The sequence below is a fragment of the Neolamprologus multifasciatus genome, chromosome 17 (genome assembly GCF_963576455.1).
Source record: "Neolamprologus multifasciatus chromosome 17, fNeoMul1.2, whole genome shotgun sequence".
NCBI lineage: Eukaryota > Metazoa > Chordata > Actinopteri > Cichliformes > Cichlidae > Neolamprologus > Neolamprologus multifasciatus.
This window is the reverse complement of record NC_140455.1, coordinates 659929-682359: the sequence shown is the minus strand read 5'-3', so window position 1 is coordinate 682359 and position 22431 is coordinate 659929. Positions and strand designations below refer to the sequence as shown.

Sequence of the window (22431 nt, the reverse complement as noted above, 5' to 3'; positions counted from 1 at the left end):
AACTAAGCTGTAGTGCCTCTCCACTTCACTGTGTAATACCTTTTGTGCAATACTTTTGTTAATAATCATACTTGAAATGTGCAATTCACTTGTATTTTTATTTTTATTTTTATTCCTATTTATTCTATTTATCCCCTTTGTATATTTTATCTATATATGTCTTTGTATTTATATATGTGTGTGTGTGTATATATATATATATATATATATATATATATATATATATATATGTATATATATATATATATATATATATATATATATATATATATATAATATTCTTGACTCTGTAACTTCTGTCGGTGCTGTGCTTTTTGGAAAACAAATTTCCCAGAGGAACCTACCCGAGGGATTAATAAAGTTTTATCTTATCTTATCTTATCTTAACTAGATCTAACTTAATCTATCGGGCTTGCTATAAGTCTCAGTAACCACTAGAGAGGGTAGTGACTGACAAAATTGCATATCAAATACCTAGTGCCAGCTGCAGTCACGCAATACTTTTTAAAAAATAAATAAATTTGTTTAAACATGTACTTTCCACGTGTTTTACTAATGACGTGGTCACCTCACTGTTTTTGCTGAGTTCTGCATGTAGTGCTCTCAAAGTTATGCTCCAAAAGCTCAACTGGTTTGATGAGTTTAATGTTTCTGGGTCTTGCTCAAACTAGTACGCTGATGTGTATTCACTCATTTCACATAATGATAACATTGGTTGCCCATATTTGATTTGTAAAAACAGTCGCCAAAACGGAGAATATCACACAGCAAATTCTGAAATCTATATGTTCGGCTTTACATAGACTTCTATAATTACAGTAAAGACCTATTTAATCGGTTCACACAGAAGTTGCAAACTTTGGTGAAAAAACAAACAAATAAAAAAACGGGTGTGGGGGACAGAAACCTTAACCAGGCAACATGGCGCCCCCCAGTGTTTTTGTTGCGCTGGATCTGAGAACTGAGCTGAAGGCTGTTTGACCGCCGATGTTCGTAGTTATTTTACAAAAAGACACTTGAGTCAAACATACGACTCCTGTTTCATTTTTAGAGTGCTATTGTAAAATTGCGCTAATGGAAATGACTTTCTATTTAGCTTCACATGTAATAAAATAAAATTAAATAAATAAAAATGAAAAGTAGGCACACACGATACATTTTTAACAAACTTTTTTTTTTTTTTTTTTTGCGGGGATCACAATGTACAAAACCAGCTGGAATGGAATTGACCAATGAGCGCAAGAGAAGTTGCGGATTGACGTCGATTGTGACCAATAGCACAGCTTGTGAAACTGTGTTTATACCCACCCACTTTTCCGTACAGGGAGACTGTTTTGGTGAGTTAAGGAAAGTTCATTGAAATAGTTTATAGGTTTAAAAGCGTTGAAATGAAAAAGCGACTCCACAATTTGATTTGTTTCTCCTTGAACTAGGCGTCGGAGCAACAGCGTGAAGCTGACACCGTGGGTTTTTTGTCGTAAAATACATTTGCGCCGCTCGCCCCGTAAAGCTTCATTGTTGACGTTTGTTGTTTTGTTGTAATGTCTTTTGCGCAACCGTGTAGCTCGTCCATTTTCATCCATTTAATGGCATTTTCACACCCCGAACATGTTTTGAGAATGTATTCGGTGCGTTTTAATAAAACCCGAAATGTTTTTGGCCACTTTTTTGTCGAAGTACAAATACAATTTTATCGACTTCTAGTTTCGATACAAAAGGCTCGAGTGACGCGTATCAAAACGGGCAGTCCGTGACGTAACGCTGTTGCGTTAGCTTTAGGTGATTTCATTTCTTTGCTTTTTATTCGTTTTGACGACTTTCTTCAACTCTTATTATCGCTCCCTTTCTCCGTATTGAATGAATGGGCTTTTTGTGCGCATGCGTCCAGGAACGAAGTTTATAAACAAGACGTCACATGATTATGAAATTATAAAATAGATAAAAGAGAAGCACGTTCTCTTCGGGGTCTGCTGTAGTTCTCGTCTTTAGTCCCTCTGGTAGTGAAGTGAAACGGGTCTAATGTGTCTATAGTAAACCTGTTTATGAGAGGGGAATAGCAGCCAGGCTACTGTCCCCTATGCCACCGCAACCATTTATAGCCTATACATTACAGCTCAGTTGGGGATTATGTTTCTGTGTGTGTGCGTGCCTGCGGCTGACCCATGGGGATTGGGAACATGGCTAATGCTGATTCAAGTGTATAGATTAGCCTTAATTCTGGGTCATGTATCTGAGACTCATGTAAATCACTCTGTATGTTTTAGTGCCTGGACATCATGGTGTGGGAGGTGGTGACTCCAACTGTGCTGTCAGGTCACTCTAAATGTCACCAAGTGCCGGAGCCCGAGCCTCAGGCTGAGGACGCAGGTAACCACTGATTACAGCAGTTTGTTAAACATGCTTTATGATGAAGCCGTCAGAAAGCCTCACAAAAATAAATAAAAAAGAGAGGTCAAGCTCTAAATGTCTCTTACCCTGGTTCTGCTGGAGGTTTCTTCCTGTTAAAAGGCTTTGTCTTTCCCACTGTCACCAAGTGCTTGGTTTTTTATATTATTGTAGGATCTTTACCTTGTGATATAAAATGGCTTGAGGGGATTGTTATTGTGATTCAGTGCTGTATATGTATAATGAAGTTGGACTCAACTAAATTATTTAAAGCCCTGTCAAACCGTTAAAGCATGTGGTGACTCTGCTGTCACCTTCAGAAATGATGATGGATGCAGATGGAGACCAATCGCATGATTCGCTGCGCTGTGACGAACACTTCCCCTCCTCGCCCGGATTCCCCACCAGTGACAGTTACATGGAATATGGTATGTAAGACACGAGGAAGCAGCTTGCGGGCTTCATCAAAAGGAATTTAACCGTTTCTAATATCTGTTTACTTCTCCTAGATGACCTCCCAGATCTACAGGAGGTTCGAGAGGAGACGGAGTCAACATCACCACCTGTGTACCAGGTGGAGTTGGGTGTTTCACACCAGGAACGAAACACACAGACACACAGACCAGAGCCTCCGGACACACGCTGGCTGACACAGCTAGCACACATTGCCACTGGACCTCAGAGTCCACTGCTACAGGAGCCTCCTGACAGCAGGTAGGTGCATGCCTCCTAAACAAAGCTTGAATACTTTACTGAAGGTACAAATAACTGGAAGTGTGTATAGTCTTAATTTGTCTTGTAAACAAAGTGAAGTGATTCACAGCACCATGACATTTAGTGACTTCAAGCCACTAGGCTCAAAATAAACTGTCATCACATGAAGTCGGTGGAACCCGAGATCAATTTTTCTCAGCTTTCAAACACATTAGAGGGTTACCTGTGATACATCTGTGCTGAATCTACGTAGAGTCTGTTCTTTCCAGGTTATGGTGTAAGTTATGGGATAGTGTTTCAGAAGGGTTCATGGTTATGATGCACCTATAGTGTATATTTAACACATAAATATAAGTCCCTCTGTAGATCACAATATTAGACATTTCTGGTCTCCCTCACATCATACAGGGCCAATAGTAGAAAAAATGTCTGAAACCAAGTGTAGAGTTGTCTCAAGTGTGAGCGTGTCTACATCTGTGTACTCTGGATGAGGTTGTAAAACCTTGAGGAAAGAGTCTGATACGAGTCAGTGAGTCTGAGAAGCTCAATTCTGTCTGATAATAGCTGTACAGAGCCTCAAATAATGTGGGAATGTAATTTTAAAAAAGTTTATCAGAGGGAAAGATGTTAGGTCACTTGAGCCTAACATTACATGGAATAATGTTAGCACTAGAGATGGACCAATCCGATATTACGTATCGGTATCGGTCCGATACTGACCTAAATTACTGGATCGGATATCGGAGAGAAATAAAAAATGTAATCCGATCCATTAAATATCAGAAAAGCACCTCACAAAACTTGCTACACGGCGTAAGTCGGCTCATAACCGTAGCACGTAGCAGCAGTGTGCATCACGTGATAGAGCGGCTGTGTGTATTTGTAGCCTGCTAGCAAACATTTCATCTCTGAGGAAGTTATCCCAGAGAGAAGTAAAGCAAGTGTGTAAGTTCATCTCTGAATGTTTGTAAAGCATTCCCGCGTTAAGTTTAACAACTGATATATGGAGCGACTGGCTCTCTCTCTCCCTCCCTCTTCTTGCTGCTACTTCAACCATGAAACTGCTTAATGATCAGCTGATCGGCTTTTCTGTCGCGAGTCCGTCTCTCTTCTTTGTTTATCGCCCACTTCGCGCCAGAAAGAGGAAACCAGCGGCTGAACGACAGCAGCACTATTAAGCTTGATAAGCTGTTGTTAGAATTTATTTAATATTACTTTCTACACCAGGATCTTTTTCTACGCAGCTGACGGCTGGTAACTGTGCAGGGGCGGATCTAGCAAAGTTTAGCCAGGGGGGCCGATAGGGCATGAACAGGGAAAAGGGGGCACAAAGACATACTTTTCTTTCTTATTCTCATTTAAAATGTCTAGCTTTTAATAAATAATTATCTGAATCTTACACCCAAAGTTTTAATCTGATGTAAAATGTATAGAAGTCCATTACTGTATATAGTAACTATTAAGTCTAATATACCCTAGTAAGCTAAACTACTTTTTCCTTTGGTAAGGTACCATCTGTGAATTCTGCAAATCTGTTGAAGAAAGATGTTGAATCTATTTAATATTTCTTGAAAAATAATTTATTTCTGTGCATTTTTTTTCCACACTGCATCAAATTAAAGTTGATTACGTCGATTAAGCATCATGAGGTGGAGGGTGGTTCCCTACTTGTTTTGCTGGGAGTTTGCAACCTTATTAAATCAAATCAAATCAAATCACTTTTATTGTCACATCACATGTGCAGGTACACTGGTACAGTACATGCTTAATGATCCATTAAGCATGTACTGGAACCTAACTGTATTAGTTAGGTTGCTTAATATTTCTGCCAAGTACTCTTTAAAATACCAGAATAGGGAGGATGGAGCAGGTTTAAGTTTATTAGATTGATCAGTGTTGCTGAACTATGAAATATTTTGTTGTATTTTTTACATACAGGTATAACAGAATAGCTTTAGTGTTGTTGTTTATTTAAGCTTGAGTATGAACTTATACAAAATGCAGCAAGATATTTAAAAAAAGTTTTATTGATTAAAAAACACACTATATCGGAGTCATATCGGTATCGGCAGATATCAAAATTTATGATATTGGTATCGGACATAAAAAAGTGGTATCGTGTCATCTCTAGTTAGCACATAACCAGCTGTGGTTGTTGTCTTGCCAGCTCATTGTTAGTTGTATGGAAACAAGAAGGTCACATGTCTAACACGCACAAAAATGTTTATTAAAATGTTAGAGCCATGACATGACCACCTCAAGCTGCTTCTCCCGTTGAGGTGGAAATAAGGGAGGAAAGAGAATAATGTACAATTGTTAAAAGATCATATATAGTTTGACAGAGAAACTTGTGATCTTTAAATTAAAACTAACTCATAAGGCATGCAGCATTTGTGGCCGTTCTCTAGCATACATAAAACAGTAAGGCAGAAGCACGATGTCTTTCTCCACCACTGTATGGCAGGGCAACAAGTGGTGTGTTCTCCTTTGTATTTGTAATGTATTAAGTTTATGAGAAGACATCAGTTTTTTAAGATATAATTACACATTAATCAGTGTATATTTATGAATACAACATTTTTTTTTCTATGAAATAACTTCAACAGTTTACTGACTGTACCTTAAACATAGATGTATATACTTTATTACAACAAAAAAGTGTGTCAGAAACAGGCTTTATTCTCTTTTGGTTGTATTATGAAGAAGGGAAAATTCTCCTCCAAATTTAAACAAAGCACATTTCAAAAATCTCTTTTCCACACGTGAAAAGTACTGAAGCAGCAAGTGAAGCAACAGAGAATGATTTATTGTTTTTAACCAGAGAACATGGAAACAAAACTAGTGCCATCTCCTGGGGAAATCTGGTACTGCACATGTATTAGTGAAACATTTAAAATAAAATTGGACTCACTTTTTTCATTGTTATAACCTCATCAAACACTTATCTTAGTTTTTTCTACAGTTTCTTGTTTGGTCACATGACTTTTCCCAAAATGAGGCAGTCTTTCTAAGACACTTCAGCTTCAAATAGTTATATAGTCTATGCCTAATATTTCTACTTGTGCACACGAGTTGCTGACATTAAACATACCAAAAATTACAGCTCGTGTTGACAAGTAGAAAAACTTTAGCACCACATCTGAGTGACAACAGCGAGCTTCAGAACATCATCTTTATTACACAATTCTTTGTGTCCTTGAGCCCTCTTTTAGCAACACGTAAGTGGACATTCTGAGCATTTACAGTCACACCTCTCTTTTTGCAGTTCTTCTTCAGTCTGCATCCCGAGCAGCAGCAGTGATCTACATTCCTACGCTCGGCCTCCTCCTCCTCTCCCCAGCAGCCCCCTGTCGTCCCTCAGAGGTCACGGCAGGGAGCGTCAGCGCTGCAGGGTAGAGCCTTCTTATTTCCTGTGCTTCAATACCACCCACAGTCAATTATGAAAACTCACTTACACCACTGCTTTTATAATTGTGTACGTTTAATACAGTCGTGTTTTTTTTTTTTTTGGGTGAAACCTCCAGAGCTTTTCTGGCTTCTTACAGCATGCATTGATCCTGATGATGCTTCTGTATCTTTCCACAGACAAGCAGTGAATGTGGCTCTGCAGTATCCACCAGATCTTCTCTGTCTGATGATGAAGACATGGGCTGGAGTTTTTCGTGCCCACCCACTGCCTGGCACTGTTTTCTCAAGGGTACGTACAACACTTACACACTCAGTCAAGATGGACTGACTGTGTTCTTTCATTTCACAGTAGCTCACTGCTCCTCTCTGTCACCAGGAACTCGTCTGCATTTCCACAGCAGCTCAAATATAGAGTGGCGGGAAGCTGACGACTTGGAGTCTGCTGAGGAAGACTCTGCTGATGAGGAGCAGTCTAGATTTCTGAAGGTACGTTAAGCAAGCAGCAGACTGCTGGGAGCAAATGCATAAAAAAACAAGCAGGGATCCACCAAAAGACATCACACAGTGAGGTAAAAATACCATTTGTTCTTCTGCAGAGTTATGGCTCTGAGGGTCTGCAGCTGGTGGAGCATGCAGAGATTGTGTTGTCTGGTCAGGCTGTTCTACAACTGACCTTTGACCCCGGGACATTTGGATATATCCCCCTGACTGCCCGCTGCCAACTCGATCACCCCTTCTATGTCAAAAACAAAGGTACAAGTGTGGACAAGGTTTAAAGAGACTAAACAGCATCAATGACTCTGCAGACATTTCATCCTCCTTTCTGTCGTCAGGCTGGTCATCCTTTTACCCCAGCTTGACTGTGGTGCATTATGGGATACCATGTTACGAAATGGAAGTGGGAGATGTTTGCCTGCCTCCGGGACACAGAGACGCCAAGCACACAGAGGATTCTCCAGTCTTTGACACATTTAAAAGGTAAAGCAGATGTTTGCAGTGTCATGCTTAAATACAGTGTTATGCGAAAACGAGTCAGTACTAAGGGAAAGGTCTTAAAACAGTAATCAAATGCCCATATAGAGGCTGTGGTTTGGGGTGAAAAAAAGAGGGAAAATAGTCTTGTTTGAACCAGCTAAGCCTAAAACAAACACCACTTAGTTTCAAATCAACCTCTGTTTGTCTCATACTTAGTTATGATTTCACTCCTCTGGACTCCTCGGCGGTTTACGTATTGAGCAGTATGGCGAGAAGGCGACGCGCTTCCCAGTCCAGTGGGGGAGCTGTTTCTCCAGACAGAGACGTGCTTCAAGGTCCTGCACTTCAAATCTCCTGAATTATTACTCACTGATACCGTTCTGTTTGCAAGATGCAAAAATCCCTGGAAAAAAAATTCACGTGAACCCTGTTTTGAACCCACAGATGTGCACAGTCCCAGTCATTCCCACGCCACCCAGCAAAAGCCCCCCAAAAACCAGCTGCTCAGTACACAAGGAGGCAGCAGCGCCACACCCACTAAGTGCAAGCGGCCAATGAATGCTTTCATGCTGTTTGCCAAGAAGTTCAGAGTGGAGTACACGCAAATGTACCCGGGCAAAGACAACAGGTGAGTGCATGCCATGGTTGTTAGCGTGGGTGTTGTGTAGGAGTAATCAGGTGTGTGTGTTAGTAAATGTGTGCGTCTGCCATCAGAGCCATCAGCGTCCTCCTCGGTGAGCGGTGGAAGAAAATGCGAAGTGAGGAGCGCCGCGTGTTCACCCTGCAGGCCAAAGTACTCGCAGACGAGCAGAAAAGACTCAACCCAGACTGCTGGAAACGGAAACGAACCAACTCTGTAAGTACACACATGCGCGTGCACAGCTTCACCCACCGTTTTGTACTTCTGCTTCATCCTGCCTCTTTGTCTTGCAGGGCTGTCAAGGAAATTAAGGCTACAGAAAAGAAAAGAGGACAACTGACAGCCTGTTGTGTACACGCACACATACACACACTCACATACGCACATTTAAAAAAAGAGCTATGCATAACCGAATATTACGCTTTAGTTCTATATTTGTTTTGTCTTGATCTCCTAAATCCCTGAATCCTGTTATAGTATTGCAAAAAAAACAAAACAAAAGGCTGCCCCTGGTGAACACCTTGGGCTGCTCTCAACAAACATCACTTTCCTTTTTCTTGCCTTTCAAAGGTGCTACTTCTTGATCTTGAAGTGCTATAAATCATTATTTCTTAATAGGAATTAGCAGAGGTGTCAAACATCGCCTTTTTTTTTTTTAATGCTGCGGAACGCCCGTAGTGTCTCCTGCCGGGGACCGGATATTTTTCCAAAGAGATGAACGGATTTTAGCTCCAATGAGCAAAGTTCATCTCTACACGTGATTCTTACATCAATGTGATAATATCCACAAAAAAAGAAGAGATCCTGATGATCTTCAGTTTCTCACACTATGCTTGAAACAGGTGGAAGTTGTGGTGCTTTTAGCCAAAGTAGAGAATGTAGCTATTTTTCCAAAATTCTATATTGTACAATAAGAAATATACAATTTATTTTATTGCCTGTATTACTTGTATTTGGACTCAGTGTTATTGCACAAGACTACATATGTTAACTTTGCTTTCATTTATCACGTAGCATTTAATAATGAAACACCACAAACTCTTAAACAGGGGCCTGGGTTTTATTCACCTCCCCACAAATTAAATGTGGCCTTTTTTAGCAGTAATAATAATAATTTGCTGTATTTTAGTGAGTCCCCAGTAGTGCTTCAGTTTTTCTCAGTAAGGGTTCCTCGTGGAGTTGTTATGTAAACAAATGTGTTTACATTCGCCGTTAGTCACCTTAACCTGCCATGTCATTTGGAGGACTGTGCATCACGTCACCGTTGTAATCACGTGACAAACCAAGAGACCGCATAATATCATTAGAATTCATCAAGTTGAAGTGATGAAGGGAAAAATAACCATTAAATGTCAACCCAAGTTAAAGCTCTTTCATCTTTGAGGTTGACAATTCTAGTGGCCAACAATGGAGGTAAAGAAAACCATTGAAATGTGGTGGTGCAGTAACTCTAGGTCATCTAAAGAGTGTCATCTGTGCGCTGGTCCACCAACAACCAGAAACAAGTTGCTTTACATGTAGACGAGGCTTAAAACTCTGCTTCCCTGAAGCTTCCCTGAACTCCTTGAATCCCTCACTTGCCCAAAGCTTTTATTTTGAAATAAGAAATGTATTTAAGGAAGTAGAACCACACTCTAATTGTACTTTGAATTAAATGACGATTACTTGGACAGTAAATAATCCCACTGCTTAAAGTTTAACTTTACCTGTGACTACTGGTGGCTTGACTTCGTGTAAAATAAATAAATAAAATAATAAAAATAAATTAATAATACAAATATATATACATACATATATTCTAGCCACTGTCAGGCAGGTAGTGTGCACACTGAGAAGAATTATGACGTGCCCATTGATTAACCGCTACTGTGAACATTCGGTGAAGCTAAATGCCAAGAAATCATCATGAGCAGTCGATGTGATCAGAAACAGGGAAATGTACGATGATGAGGTTTTGTGGTGTATTTTATCCAGGATGTTTTGTTTTTGGCAAAAATAAACAACTTTGTGAATGTGTTTACATGCACATTGTAAAGAGTAAAGAAGGAAGGAAATTTACATTTACATTGTAAATGTAAAAATGTTTCCATTGTAAAATTTAGACTCTCAAAGACGAAAATGGGAAAGGAAATAAAGCAGCCCTGAGGCCTCACTGATAGTAGGGAATGCTTGCCAAAGGCACTAAGAAGAATTCTGGTATACAATCATAAGCATTAAAAAAAACAGTACTGTTCCTCTTACTAAATAACTGAAAGTGAAACACGGTCTCAGTTCGGAAAACCTTCTGCCTGAAAAGCGCGACCCGGGGCTGAATCGTCATACCTTAATAAAAAAAACCAGGAGATATTCCCCGTGTGCATGTAAACACACCCACTGCTAGAAATGTTTGGAATTCAACAGGTGTATGGGAACTCAGCTGTGTGAGGATTTAGAGATGTCACACAATTATTATGAGAGAGTGGGTTTGTGTAGATTTGCTATCCAGGCAGAGTGCAGGAAGGGTGGGCACTCTTAACTCCCACTGCACAACGAGGTTTATTCTTAATGCACTATATACACTTTATCTACTAGTTTTTGTGACTGCTACAGTATAATGTGTAAAGATAAAACATTAATATGATCATATAGAAATCTATATTTTTGGTTTTGACTTATCTTTGGTAACTTTTCGTGGTTGTGCTTTGGATTATTTGACTTTTTGTCTTTGCCATCATGTCATGTACAGGTCCATCAGGGGAGACAATGCAATACAGTGTATTATAGTCAAAATAAAAGTGTAATAAACATGTAATGCTCCATGTCTTTACTTCTCTTTGAGTCCAATAATGATAATTTGAAAAGACGAGAAGATGTCTACAATAAAGGTTTGAACAAATCTTTAATCTTGTTGCATTATACATACAGCACCAGTTCATAGCTGGAGATAAAGGTGTAGACATAAAGCTGCTACTGTAATTATAGAGATAAAAAGAGATGCCATTTCATTAAAACTATAAACATGATCAATTTTTCCAGGCTAAAATTATCAAATAGAATCCACACAGTTATATATATATATATATATATATGTGTATGTGTGTGCGTGTGTGTGTGGAAAGGACTAGAAAATCACTTTTTGTAGTAAAATAGAAAATATGTAGAGGTACAGTATAAACATACAGTAATTTGGCCTTTAAAGTATTCTGGGATCTTTACACATAAAGACTTTTTATTCCAGTTAGGACTACTCTGAGCGTGTTCAGCTGCGGTCTCTGCGATTTACACCAGAAAGAGATTCACAGGTTGGCTAAATGTGTCTGATGCAATAGAAAATACTTGGACCCTTTTAGAAAAATGGAAACAGTCACAGCAAGTGCTACCAAGAATTTCATTGCCAGCCTGTGCCGCTGAGTATTAACAGAACGTTAAGCCTCCCAAGATATCAAGAATATGGGCAGTTTCTATTATTTCCTCCCTTGTCTCGTTTTCACTGCAGTAAATTTTTACAACGCGATGGCAAAAAAAGAAAAAATCTTATCTCTGCCTACATCTATAAGAAAATAATAAATGTCATCTCTTAAGATTTATTTTCAAATGGATTTTGAGCCGCGCATCACTTTAAATCCCAGATTTGATCTTTTTTGTTTCTTTTTTCCATTTTTAAACAAAACAGCTGAAACTGATGGCATTTTTTTAACGAGATCAACAACACAGGGAATCACCTTTAAGAAAATAGATAAAAACACCTCACCAGGATTTTGGCATATTAGTCACACAAACAGGTTTAAAAGTACAATAACGTGACGTACAAAAGGCACTGGGTACCACGGACCATGGAGCCAGTTGCAAGGTGACGTAAACGTAAAAGAAAACGAGCAGTTGCTTCAGTTCTCACCAGTGAGGCCTCGGAGAGGTTTGGCTAGTGAGAACATGATTCTAATTAAGGATACGTGGTAGTTTAAGCCCCAGAATGTGCTGGTTAATGTGCAGTGCATTTGATATTTTGCAGGGAAACGAAGGGTTGTCTTGCATTGTTTCCCTTTTTAACAATAAAGTAAGAATTTGCACTTTATCTACATTTATCGGCATTTCTACAATTCCATTTTGCCTGTGCATTTCTCTAATATTGATTTATTTTCTCTTAGAAGGAAGGTGTAACCTATGACGGTAATAAAAGAATATACTAATAAAATGAAAGAAACAATAGATAAAACAAACATTAATAGACAGATTGAATTTAATTATAAGGGATCTGTCATTAGAAATAAACAAAGAAACTTCATGCTGACCAGTGTCAGGTACAGACATGGAGACTTTCTTACCACTATCACCTAATTCCAACTATCCATCAATTCTCTTCCACTTATCCTTTCAGGGTTGCAGGGGAGCTGGACCCTATCCCAGCTGTCTTAGGCCGAGAGGCGGGGCACACCCTGGACAGGTCGCCAGTCTGTCGCAGGGCTAACACAGACACAGACAACCATTCACACCTATGGGCAACTTAGAGTTTCCGATTAGCCTTACCCCACTAACTGCATGTCTTTGGACTGTGGGAGGAAGCCAAAGTACCCGGAGAGAACATGCAAACTCCACACAGAAAGACCCCGGCCTGATGGAATTGAACTCAGGACCTTCTTACTGTGATGCAACAGTGCTAACCAACGTGCCACCCCTAATTCCAACTAATGCTTTTAATGATGATTAATAATGAAATAATAATGTATTGTTATAAATGTTGCAGGGTTTTGTTTGTTGTTCACTTATAAAGGGTCCCTTAGAAGCAGAAGGGTACCTTTTTCTCTGATCTGGTAGATTGTGTAGCCTTGTCTGCTGTGCATGCTAACATAACAAAAGGGACACTTTAAGGTGTTTCATCATCGCTTGTCGGACAGAGTAAGAATTTTCTTCATAATAAGTGATTGAAAGGAAAAGACTTTAGAGCTGAGCTCTTTTAGATTAAATGTCATTTCATTAGATTGTTCTGTTTTGAAAAATAATCTTATAAATAATGATTTTTGAATTTGCAGTAAATGAAAGTATTAGCATGATCAGCAGACCTACTCTTTTCTCCTCGTAATCTCAAATGTGCGCTCGTGTGATTTATTTTCTCTTTCATGCGCATTTTTGTGTGGATGTCTACATGAGCGACTCCAGGCTTTCTGCGATGTTGGTCTGGCCCAGCGGTACAGATCCATTGGTCTCTGGATTCTGCAGAGCTCTCTGGTCCTCCTGACTGCTCACCAGGCTCAACACCGCTCTGTACAGATACTGGTACTGCTCCTGTAGGGGGCAAAGAGGCAGAACACTGGTAAAAGCTTGCACTTGTTACCTGTCTCATCCATTTATTACTTCTAGGCTGGACAGTTGTGATTCATTATTATCAGACTGTCCTTAAACAACAAAACAAAAAACCCTGAAACCTTCAGTTGATCCAAAATGCTGCAGTAAGAGTACTGACAGGGACGAGAAAGAGAGAGCGCACTTCCTGTTAACTCCAGAATCAAATTTGAATTCCTTGCCATCATATACAAACTCTTGAATAATTAGGTCCTCTCTTATCTTAAAGACCCCATAGCATCACATCACCCTAATAGAGCACTTAGCTCTCAGACTGTGGGCTTACTTGTGGTTTCTAGGGTATTTAAAAGTAGAATGGGAGGCAGAGCCTTCAGCTTTCAGCCCCCTGTTTCTGTGAACCAGCTTCCAGTTTGGCCAGACAAACACCCTCCCTACTTTTTTATTAGGCTTAAAACGTTCCTTTTTGATAATGCATATAGTTACGGCCTGGTCCTGTGACCCCAAGTTTCTTCCTGTTAAAAGTGTGTTTTTCCTTCCTGCTTTTGCCAAAGTGCTTACTCATAAGAGGTTCTCTGATTATTGGAGTTTTCTCTGTATTACTGTAGAGTCTTTACCTTACAATATAAAGCACCTTGACAGGACTGTTGTTGTGATTTGGTGCAATGTATTTGATTTTATTTATTTTTTCTAAATTATGCTGGTAGATGAGAATTAAAAGGAAACATCCCAGTACTTACTATATCATTAAATACCCCAGGCCTCATGAGGTTGGTCATCCGTGCCACTTGGTAGACATCTACTGATCCCTCCTCCTCTAGCTGATTGGACAGGGTGGTGAGGGCACAAAACAGTCCTGACGTAGCACCTCCCAAACTACACATCCACACAAAACCATTAAGAACATTAGACGGATTTAAACAGTTTTATGTCCTTAAAAGGAGTCTGACTCATACTCACGGATCATGTACGATCACCGGTCCCTGTGTGTGCGTGCTCTGTTTTCTGACTCTGTTAATGAGATCAAAGCTGTTTCGGATCGGACTGTCTGGGTTGGGCCAGCAGGTGGTGCTGTACTGACGCACTTCCAGCACATAATTGTTCTAGATGAAAAAACAGTTTTAAAGTCTCAGACTGCATTAAAACATTTTGATTGATGTAAAATATTCTCTTTTATCGCGTGTTACCTGTGGAGACTGGACTGTGAAGTCCTGCACTAAAAGTCTCTCATCATTAGACAGACACATGTGCTCCTCCCTGGAGTACGACACAGTGAAGCCATCAATGCTCAGGGGCTGGTCTTTACTGGGCCAGTACGCACGACACTCTTCGTCTCTCTGAGATAAACAGGAAACGTGTTTATGTGTGTGTAGTTTTATATAGATATATCTATATGTAAGATAAGATAAGATAACTCTTTATTGTCATTGCACAGTCATACATAGTACAGTAGTACAATGAAATTGGAAAAATACATCCGCACTACATATAACACAACACGACACGATATGACACATCACAACGCAACACAAACAACACAACACAGTATATTAACTTAGTAATAAAAAAGAAGAATAAGTGTATATGTATTGCACACTGTTATTATTGCACATTAATTATTATTGCACCTTGTTATAAATATTATTATTGTTTTAAACATTGTTACCTCCCCCCTAAAAAAAGTCCAGGTAGGTAGCCAGTCAGGTCAGCTATTTGCATTGATCAGGGCTATTGCCCTGTTGTAAAAGCTGTCCTTGAGTCTATTTGTTCGGGACCTCAGCAGCCTGAACCTCCTTCCAGACGGCAGGAGCTTAAACACCCGGTGTCCTGGGTGTGTACAGTCCCGTAGGATGCTGCGTGCCTACGGGACTGTACACATAGGTATCTAGGTATGTATAGGTATCTATAAGTTCTACATGGAGTATGTGTGTGTTTTATACCTGGCTGTTTGAGTCTGGCAGACAGACTACAATCTGTGCATTGTGTTCCCAGATCATTCTCCAGAAATCTGCCACCGTGCTGCTCAGAGGAGTCTGGCTCACTATGAACTCCTTAGTGTAATGATGTCCCTGTGAAAATACGAGCAGCATTACACCACCGGCTGATGTTTTGCCGAGGTTTTCGAGACTGGAAAACATTTGCAATTTCCAGTGGTCTTACCATCACGTAGGACGCATTGATGTAGCCTGTGGAGTTTGATTCTGAAGCAGTCAGAGTGACTCTTGATCTCTCCACTACACAGAGACAAGAAGAACCAGGTTAGAGAGAAAAAATGATATTCCTGCATTTAAGTTCATCATTATAGTTAATTAAAGTAACCATAAGGGATTATTGAGCAAGCTGTGGAAGAAATGATGAGGCATCAGGTAACTTGTCGTCATAATCTTGAACCGAAATATCACATTTAACCTCTGACCTCTTCTTCTAGGTCAATGCATTGATCTAAAGGACAAAGTCATAACTTTGTATAGAGCTATTTAAAACTCTTTCTTAATGCCACTGTTTGCACTGACAATACAGGCATACAGTGATTAACTATGGGGATTCTAAATATCACGTTATAATTTGCATCAAAATATCATGTCATATTTGAACTCTGAACTCTGCCTTTCTTTCTGGTTTATTCCAAAATGTGTGCTATGTATGGACTGAAATTTCCAGAAATTATCTGCAACATATTGCTGGGAGTTGCCGGTTTTGCCCAGTTAGTAATCCAGATCTGCTTACCAGGCATTAGAGCTCTGGCTCTGTTCCTCTCAGCGTTGCCATCTTTCAGGGCAGTGCTGTAGTCTGCGTGCTTCGCCTGACGCTGACTAATTAACTGAAACACAAAAATAAAAACATTTGGTTACCTTCACATGGCAGGAACATCACAAATGATTCATTACAAGTTGGTGGGCGAAAAAGGAAGCATGCTGTACCTTGAATTGTTTATCCATACGTGTCCTGCCTGTGGCACCAGGGGTCAGCAGTTCAGAGACGTAATTGTGAAGGAGGTCAGAGGTCACCAAGGTGTCCCGGCTCAAAATAGCTTCAACCAGGGCATCGTGGATGAATATGTATTGCTCCTAGAAGACAGCAAAAAAAAAAGACTTCCTGGTTTTAGTAAGGTATGTCTGAACGCACGTCTTTGTGAACACTAGTGAAACACTTTTAAACGCCACAAGTTACATTTTTACAAGAAAGAAATCTGATACAAATGTGTTTCCTCTGGCCTTTGCTGCTGTTTAGTCATCTAGACTATCTTTATATAAGTGGCCTAGATTGCCTGTGCTTGAATAAAATGGAACTAGTAATGACTTTGAGGCTTCGAGGTGCTCAAAGTACAAAAATTATATTGAAAAAGCTCAGCAGCAGAAATCAAGTCCCAGTTTGTCAAAAAATGTGCTGTAAGAGAATACGGCGTATTAATGTAATAATAATAATAATGTGTGGGGCTATATTTTTCTCGTTCCGTCTTCATCCTCCAAAAGAAAAAAAGGAGCATGCAGTGAGCTAACACACAGATCGACAAATGCCTCCATCTGCACAGTGACGTGGTTGTTGAGTAAGTCCGTACAGACCTCATTACACCGGCTACAATGACCCTTAATCTAGCCACTATTTCCTTCTTTGCAAATGTTTAAATTGATATTGCATTTCTGGGATTGCCCCCACAAAAGGAAAGGTGAAGTCCCACAGCTGTATCACCCTCTTACCTCTGTCTGAACAAGGAAATTCCTCTGTGTGCGGACATGTTTCAGGAAGCCAAGAACGTTCACTGTCCCTTGATCCTGGATCTGCTGCAGCATGCTGTCTATCACAATGTAGGTTCCTGTCCTTCCCACACCGGCGCTGTGACAGACACACGCATCACATGTTAGCAGTACATACACCATCAAATTGTGGTGAGTCTTAAAGAGCAATAAATCATTCCACACACACTCTACCTGCAATGTACCAACACAGGTCCCATCTCCTGCGTGCGGGCCCTGGAGGACGCTCTGATGAAGGACAGGACGGGCAGAGTGTATTCTGGGACGCCCATGTCTGGCCACTGGGTGTAATGGTAATGGAGGACTGTGTGTTCAACTCTCCTTTGAGATACCTAGAGGATCGAAGTGGGTATGAGAAACCTAACCTCAAAGCCACTTTGGACTATCACTGCATAGAGAGAAGGGCTTACCTTATTGGCAGTATCCCTGACAGTGAGCGTCCGGAGTGTGTAGTAAGCAAGTGTCTTGGTGTTTTTCAGTGTCACCTGATAAGACCCATACTCTTCCTGGTTCTCCTCTGGCCAGTACTGATCACATTTTGTCTGTAGAAAGGGAGAAAAGTTCAGTGGATGTAGTTTAATTTTAGGCCTAATACATCTGAAACCACAGGGAAAACATGTCAAAAGGAAAGTCCTCAAGTGTATAACAAAGCCAGATTGCACTAGTGTCCATTCTGCAGTTTTTCAGCTGTCAGACTGCAGTGAAACTAAATGAAATACCTGACGTGAATCAGCTGGTGTCTGCTCATGACAAGAGATGGAAGACACAAACTAAAAAGAAATCAGCTGCCTGGGGTCAGTGTGAATGATATCAGATAAAACTGCACTTATGTCTCCGGTGAGGCTTGTGTTTGAGCTCCTACCCGTCCCTTCTCCTTCAGATTGGTGATCATGACAATAACTCCAATATTCTGCTGCCAGATCATCCTCCAAAAGTCCTCCCTGCCTGATTTTAGAGGCCCCTGAGCTGCAATGTATGCCCTCGTCCGCTCATAACCCTGCAAAAGGAAACATCAGTTGGTTTGCGGCAGCCTGGATGTAAGGTGTGTACACGTAAAAGGACCTTTACTTACATCAACAAAGTTAGCGTTGATGTAGTCCCCGCATGTCCCATCTCTGTCCAAACTGTTAGAGAGCTTAACTCTACTGTGGTCGTCTGAGACAAGTAAAGAGAGTCATTAGCAACATTCCTGCTGGCTTACACAGTTAAAAGTTGAACAGCGATGCAGTGAACAGTGAAGGATGACATACAGGCCAGTATGTTGATGTATCGGTTCTTGTTTTTGTTGTCAGGGTGATTAGAGCTGTCTGTAGTAATGCCCATGTCCACTGTGCATGCCTGCACCTCCTGAAACACACAATCCAATACTAATAAGAATGACAGTAATTACTCAGATGAACACAATGCAGCGAGGTTTGCATTCTCTTCATTTGCCACATTACAATGTGAAGGTCAGGTATATAGAGAAGCTACTATAGGAAATAACAAGAAATAAGCACAACTGAATCATATCAAATCAATTTCTGTCTCTCTACAGTGTGCCTTTTGTCCCGTCTCCCTTCCCTCGCACCCAATCGGTCATAGCAGATGGCCGCCCCTCCCTGAGCCTGGTGTTGCTGGAGATTTCTTCTTATTAAAATGGAGTTTTTCCTTCTCACTGCTGCCAAGTGCTTGCGCATACAGGGTCTTCTGATTGTTGGGGTTGCTGTAGGGTCTTATAATACAAAGCACCTTGAGCACCTTGAGCACCTCTTGTCGTGACTTGCTGCCATACAAATAAAATGTAATCAAATGAGAGGAGGAGCTGTGTATAGATTCAAGAGAAGAAGAAATAAAATCATCCCATGGGATTGGACAAGTTGCCATAATACAAATGTTTTCATTCTGTGATGATGACCCCATATTTAAGCCTCATATTGCAAGCTCTGGGAGAGAAAGGCGACTATTGACAGCCAGTCCCAACAAGCAGCAACCTCAAAGAGCTTCCTGGAGTGGCCACTTAAAATTAAGCATGTTTACATCTTGGCAGACAAAATAATTTTGGTCTCTATAGCTGCTACACCTTTTATGACTTTATGAATTGTACTTTTACTTTATTTTTATTTATATAGCACATTTAATGAAAACAAAATGTTGGCCAAAGTACTTTACAATGATAAAAACATATTACACAGTAACACATAACATCAAATAAAAAATACCTGGTAACAGATGAGTAAGTAGATAAACAGGTAACTCTCGTGCGGTGTTAAAAGCCAATGAGTAAAAACGCGTTGAAGATGGGATTTGTAAAGATTGACAGTCGGGGCCTCGCTAATGTGGAGAGGTAAATCATTCCACATTTTCGGCGCTACAACAGCAAACGCCCGGTCACCTGTATTGAATTGTATGAAACTCTTATATGAATTGTACCAGAATTAATTTGCAGTTCACCTTGTTAAACTTTTTCAAGGTTTAAACATAGGTGGCTATGTTTAAACCATTAGCCAACTGCTAGGCCACACCTTAGCTAGCTTGAGACATGGACGTAGCGCTCCTTTCTGTGTTTGTGCCTTTGGAGTGATTGAATGCAGCCATCTAACAAACAACATGGATTACTGTCTAGTTAAGTGAGCTAGCAGTCCTTCGAACAAGTCTATCCTTCAGTTTTTGGTGAATAGATTTTATTTGCCTGTTTCTTTCTCTGTGCATTGTACCCATACAGTCAAAGGACACAGGTTGCTAGAATTGGCGGATGGGTAATCAAAGTTACTCGTATATTTCTCTGTATTTCTGCCATTTTTACTGACTTCCATTGCTTTTATTAGAAGTAAATGGCCTGCATTTGTATAGCGCTTTTCTAGTCCTTAAGGACCCCAAAGCGCTTTACACTACATTCAGTCATTCACCCATTCACACACACATTCACACACTGGCGATGGCAAGCTACATTGTAGCCACAGCTGCCCTGGGGCACACTGACAGGCGAGGCTGCTGGACACAGGCGCCACCGAGCCCTCTGACCACCACCAGTAGGCAAATATGGGGTTAGTATCTTGCCCAAGGATATTTGGCATGCAGCCAGGAGGCAGCCTGGGATCGAACCACCAACCTTCTGATTAGTGGCTGACCTGCTCTGCCACCTGAGCTACAGCCACCCTGTGTGTTTAACTTGCACAGGCGACCATATTATTGTGTGTAAAACATGGTGAGTGCAGTAAAAGAAAAGATACATTTTCTTCCCAATTAAAACATCATTATGGAACGCTAAATTTTAAAATGTAAATTTTAGATTTTTCACAGTTGCAGTTACACTTGTAAAAATCAGGCCAAGAAAACAACAACAGCTCTGCAACAGGAGAGGGATGGTTGGTGTCTTACCTCATAGGACTCTTTGACAATCTAATGGAGGGTGGTGAGGATGCAGTAAGCACGGCGATGGTGGAGATGAGAGGAGAGTGGGATAGGGGACCAAGATGATGGACAGACAGACAGACAGGGAGTCAGTGCAGGTACAGGATATAGGGGTTCAGATACACACAGAGAGGTGTGTTTAAAGTCCACAGCTCCCATCTGAGCTGTGGACTTTAAACCTGCTACTATGTAAACCATGTTTTGTTATTTTACAAGTATAATTATAAATCAGGCTCGTTTTAATGTAGTGATATAGAGAAAGTAAGCAAATGTAAGTCCCCCTGGCAGTAATAAGGGAGAAGTAAACTTTATCTAATCCTATCTGTGTGTGTTTCTTAGGAGGTTCATGCTAGGAAACAGGGGTGACTAATGCCATGCAAATGTACCTGTTGAAATTAATCCATGTGTTTCTCTCAAACCATTAACCAACATTCAGATATGTCAATACTCCACATAAGACTAATATCTCTTTCTTCACATTCTAAACAAGCTAAAATGGAGATTTTAAAAGCCTGAAAGTCAACAGGTAGTTTGCAAGTAGCTGGCCTAGCATCGACAACCTGTCTTTCAGTTGTAAAGTCCAGTTTTCAGGTCAACAGGTTTAAATTTAGAGTCTGGTGTGAGAAGAAAGCTGCGCGGTCATGGTTAGTACCAAAACCTTCCTGCATGTTGATGTTGCACATGGGCGTTACACATCAACGGCATGTTAAATGATCTGCCTAAAGAACGTGATGTTAATAGAGATATGGAAGAGCATTAAGGGGCTATGACAAATGAAATACTTATACACATGGACCAGAGCTAGGTGATCTATTTATATGCTGGTTACGTTTTTGTACAAATCCAAAAACAAGAAAAATTTTTGTAAGTCTCCTAAAAGCGCAAACATACTGTAACTCACTAGATGTTTTTAAAAACAAAAATATCTTCTTCTGAACTCAAACACTCTGACTGGAAATGTCACCGACCTCAAATTCCTTGGAGAAAGTGTTGGTGGTCTGGAGCTCCATGACATGCTTCACAAACTGCTTCACTGTCAGCGGCTCGTGACCATCTGGAACACAAGACTGAATATTAACTACATCCTGGTACCTCAGCCTAACAGTTACAATAAGACTACTAGGGGATCCTTTGAGCATGTCACCTGTGGCCAACAGCAGGGGTGTAGATGGAGCAGATACAACTTTAGGCGATGTGTCATCTGGGTAGAAATTAGCTGCCTGGAAACAGTTTCTGTGACATACACACAGACACAAAATCTGAAGTAAAGTGCAAGGGTGCAAACTATACAGACAGACACAGTATGTTTAAGTTGGCACGTACCTCCAGTAGATGAGTATTCCCACTAGTACCAGCAGACAAAGGATGGTGAGAGTGGATACGACAGCCAGAGGAATGACTGTCCTCTTCTCTCTGTCCACACCCTCAACAAGTCCGACCCGAGACTCGTGGCTGCTGTTGCTTCGCTCTGTATGAGAGTAGGAGACAAGTTTGAAAGTCAAGAATGAACTATGAATTTAAATTGCTGTTATTTACAACACAAAGCAACAGTTAAGGGCACAAAAAAAAAACTTTACATAAGAATTTCAAACTGTTCCCCAAAGGTTCCTGTGAAAAACAACTGGTCTGGAATTAAGTATGGATCTAATGCTTTTTGGACACAAGTAATCATACTTATAAAGGTGGGATTGACTATATCCATTTAAGAGGAGCTGTTAACAAAGCTTGTCTCAAATCACCAGTGCTTTTCCTACCATCAGAAGTCTGTTATCATCTTCTAAGATGACATATCTAACATGTTTTCAAACTGTTTCCAACCATGGATGTATTAAGAGAGCTGAATATACTATCAATCAGATTTCCTGTCTTGCCACAGAGAAGTGCAAT

At 40.4% G+C, this 22431-nt stretch overlaps 2 protein-coding genes across 7 annotated transcripts in view; one reads left to right on the top strand and one right to left on the bottom strand.

The window, feature by feature from the left end:
• The first annotated feature begins 1204 nt into the window (after positions 1–1204).
• Positions 1205–10913, top strand: LOC146498636 (HMG box-containing protein 1-like). Of its 4 annotated transcripts, XM_085137567.1 has the most exons (14): positions 1205–1337; positions 1990–1997; positions 2265–2367; positions 2706–2813; positions 2895–3099; positions 6365–6491; positions 6685–6796; positions 6884–6993; positions 7104–7260; positions 7341–7485; positions 7699–7817; positions 7927–8110; positions 8197–8338; positions 8416–10913. In XM_085137567.1, exons 1-14 carry the CDS (start codon positions 1220–1222, stop codon positions 8431–8433), a joined length of 1656 nt encoding a protein of 551 aa, XP_084993693.1. In that variant the 5' UTR covers positions 1205–1219; the 3' UTR covers positions 8434–10913. The 4 variants fall into 4 exon arrangements, with proteins under 4 accessions (XP_084993693.1, XP_084993690.1, XP_084993691.1 ...); XM_085137564.1 differs by lacking the exon at positions 1990–1997 and having other exon boundaries at positions 1213–1337; XM_085137565.1 differs by lacking the exons at positions 1205–1337; positions 1990–1997 and adding an exon at positions 1344–1463.
• Positions 10914–10983: 70 nt separating this feature from the next.
• Positions 10984–22431, bottom strand: part of ptprz1b (protein tyrosine phosphatase receptor type Z1b) — a 62911-nt gene continuing 51463 nt past the window's right edge. For 2 of the 3 annotated variants that reach the window (XM_085137560.1, XM_085137562.1), the window contains 18 exons: positions 21868–22012; positions 21689–21777; positions 21513–21598; positions 20512–20532; positions 18402–18498; positions 18224–18306; positions 18014–18148; positions 17562–17693; positions 17326–17483; positions 17095–17230; positions 16318–16464; positions 16124–16217; positions 15557–15630; positions 15337–15465; positions 14584–14733; positions 14357–14499; positions 14137–14272; positions 10984–13381 (listed from right to left, as the gene is read on the bottom strand). In XM_085137560.1, the coding sequence (XP_084993686.1) occupies positions 13238–13381; positions 14137–14272; positions 14357–14499; positions 14584–14733; positions 15337–15465; positions 15557–15630; positions 16124–16217; positions 16318–16464; positions 17095–17230; positions 17326–17483; positions 17562–17693; positions 18014–18148; positions 18224–18306; positions 18402–18498; positions 20512–20532; positions 21513–21598; positions 21689–21777; positions 21868–22012 (2099 nt within the window). In that variant the 3' untranslated portion in view covers positions 10984–13237. The remainder of the gene's footprint in view (positions 13382–14136; positions 14273–14356; positions 14500–14583; positions 14734–15336; positions 15466–15556; positions 15631–16123; positions 16218–16317; positions 16465–17094; positions 17231–17325; positions 17484–17561; positions 17694–18013; positions 18149–18223; positions 18307–18401; positions 18499–20511; positions 20533–21512; positions 21599–21688; positions 21778–21867; positions 22013–22431) is intronic. The other variant, XM_085137561.1, reaches the window with a different exon arrangement.

Coding starts and splice junctions, on each gene's coding strand:
- LOC146498636 (XM_085137567.1), top strand. CDS start 1,220: ATGGAATTGACCAATGAGCGCAAGAGAAGTTGCGGATTGACGTCGATT. Junction 7,261..7,340: donor CTTCTATGTCAAAAACAAAG/GTACAAGTGTGG, acceptor TTCTGTCGTCAG/GCTGGTCATCCTTTTACCCC. Junction 8,111..8,196: donor TACCCGGGCAAAGACAACAG/GTGAGTGCATGC, acceptor GTCTGCCATCAG/AGCCATCAGCGTCCTCCTCG.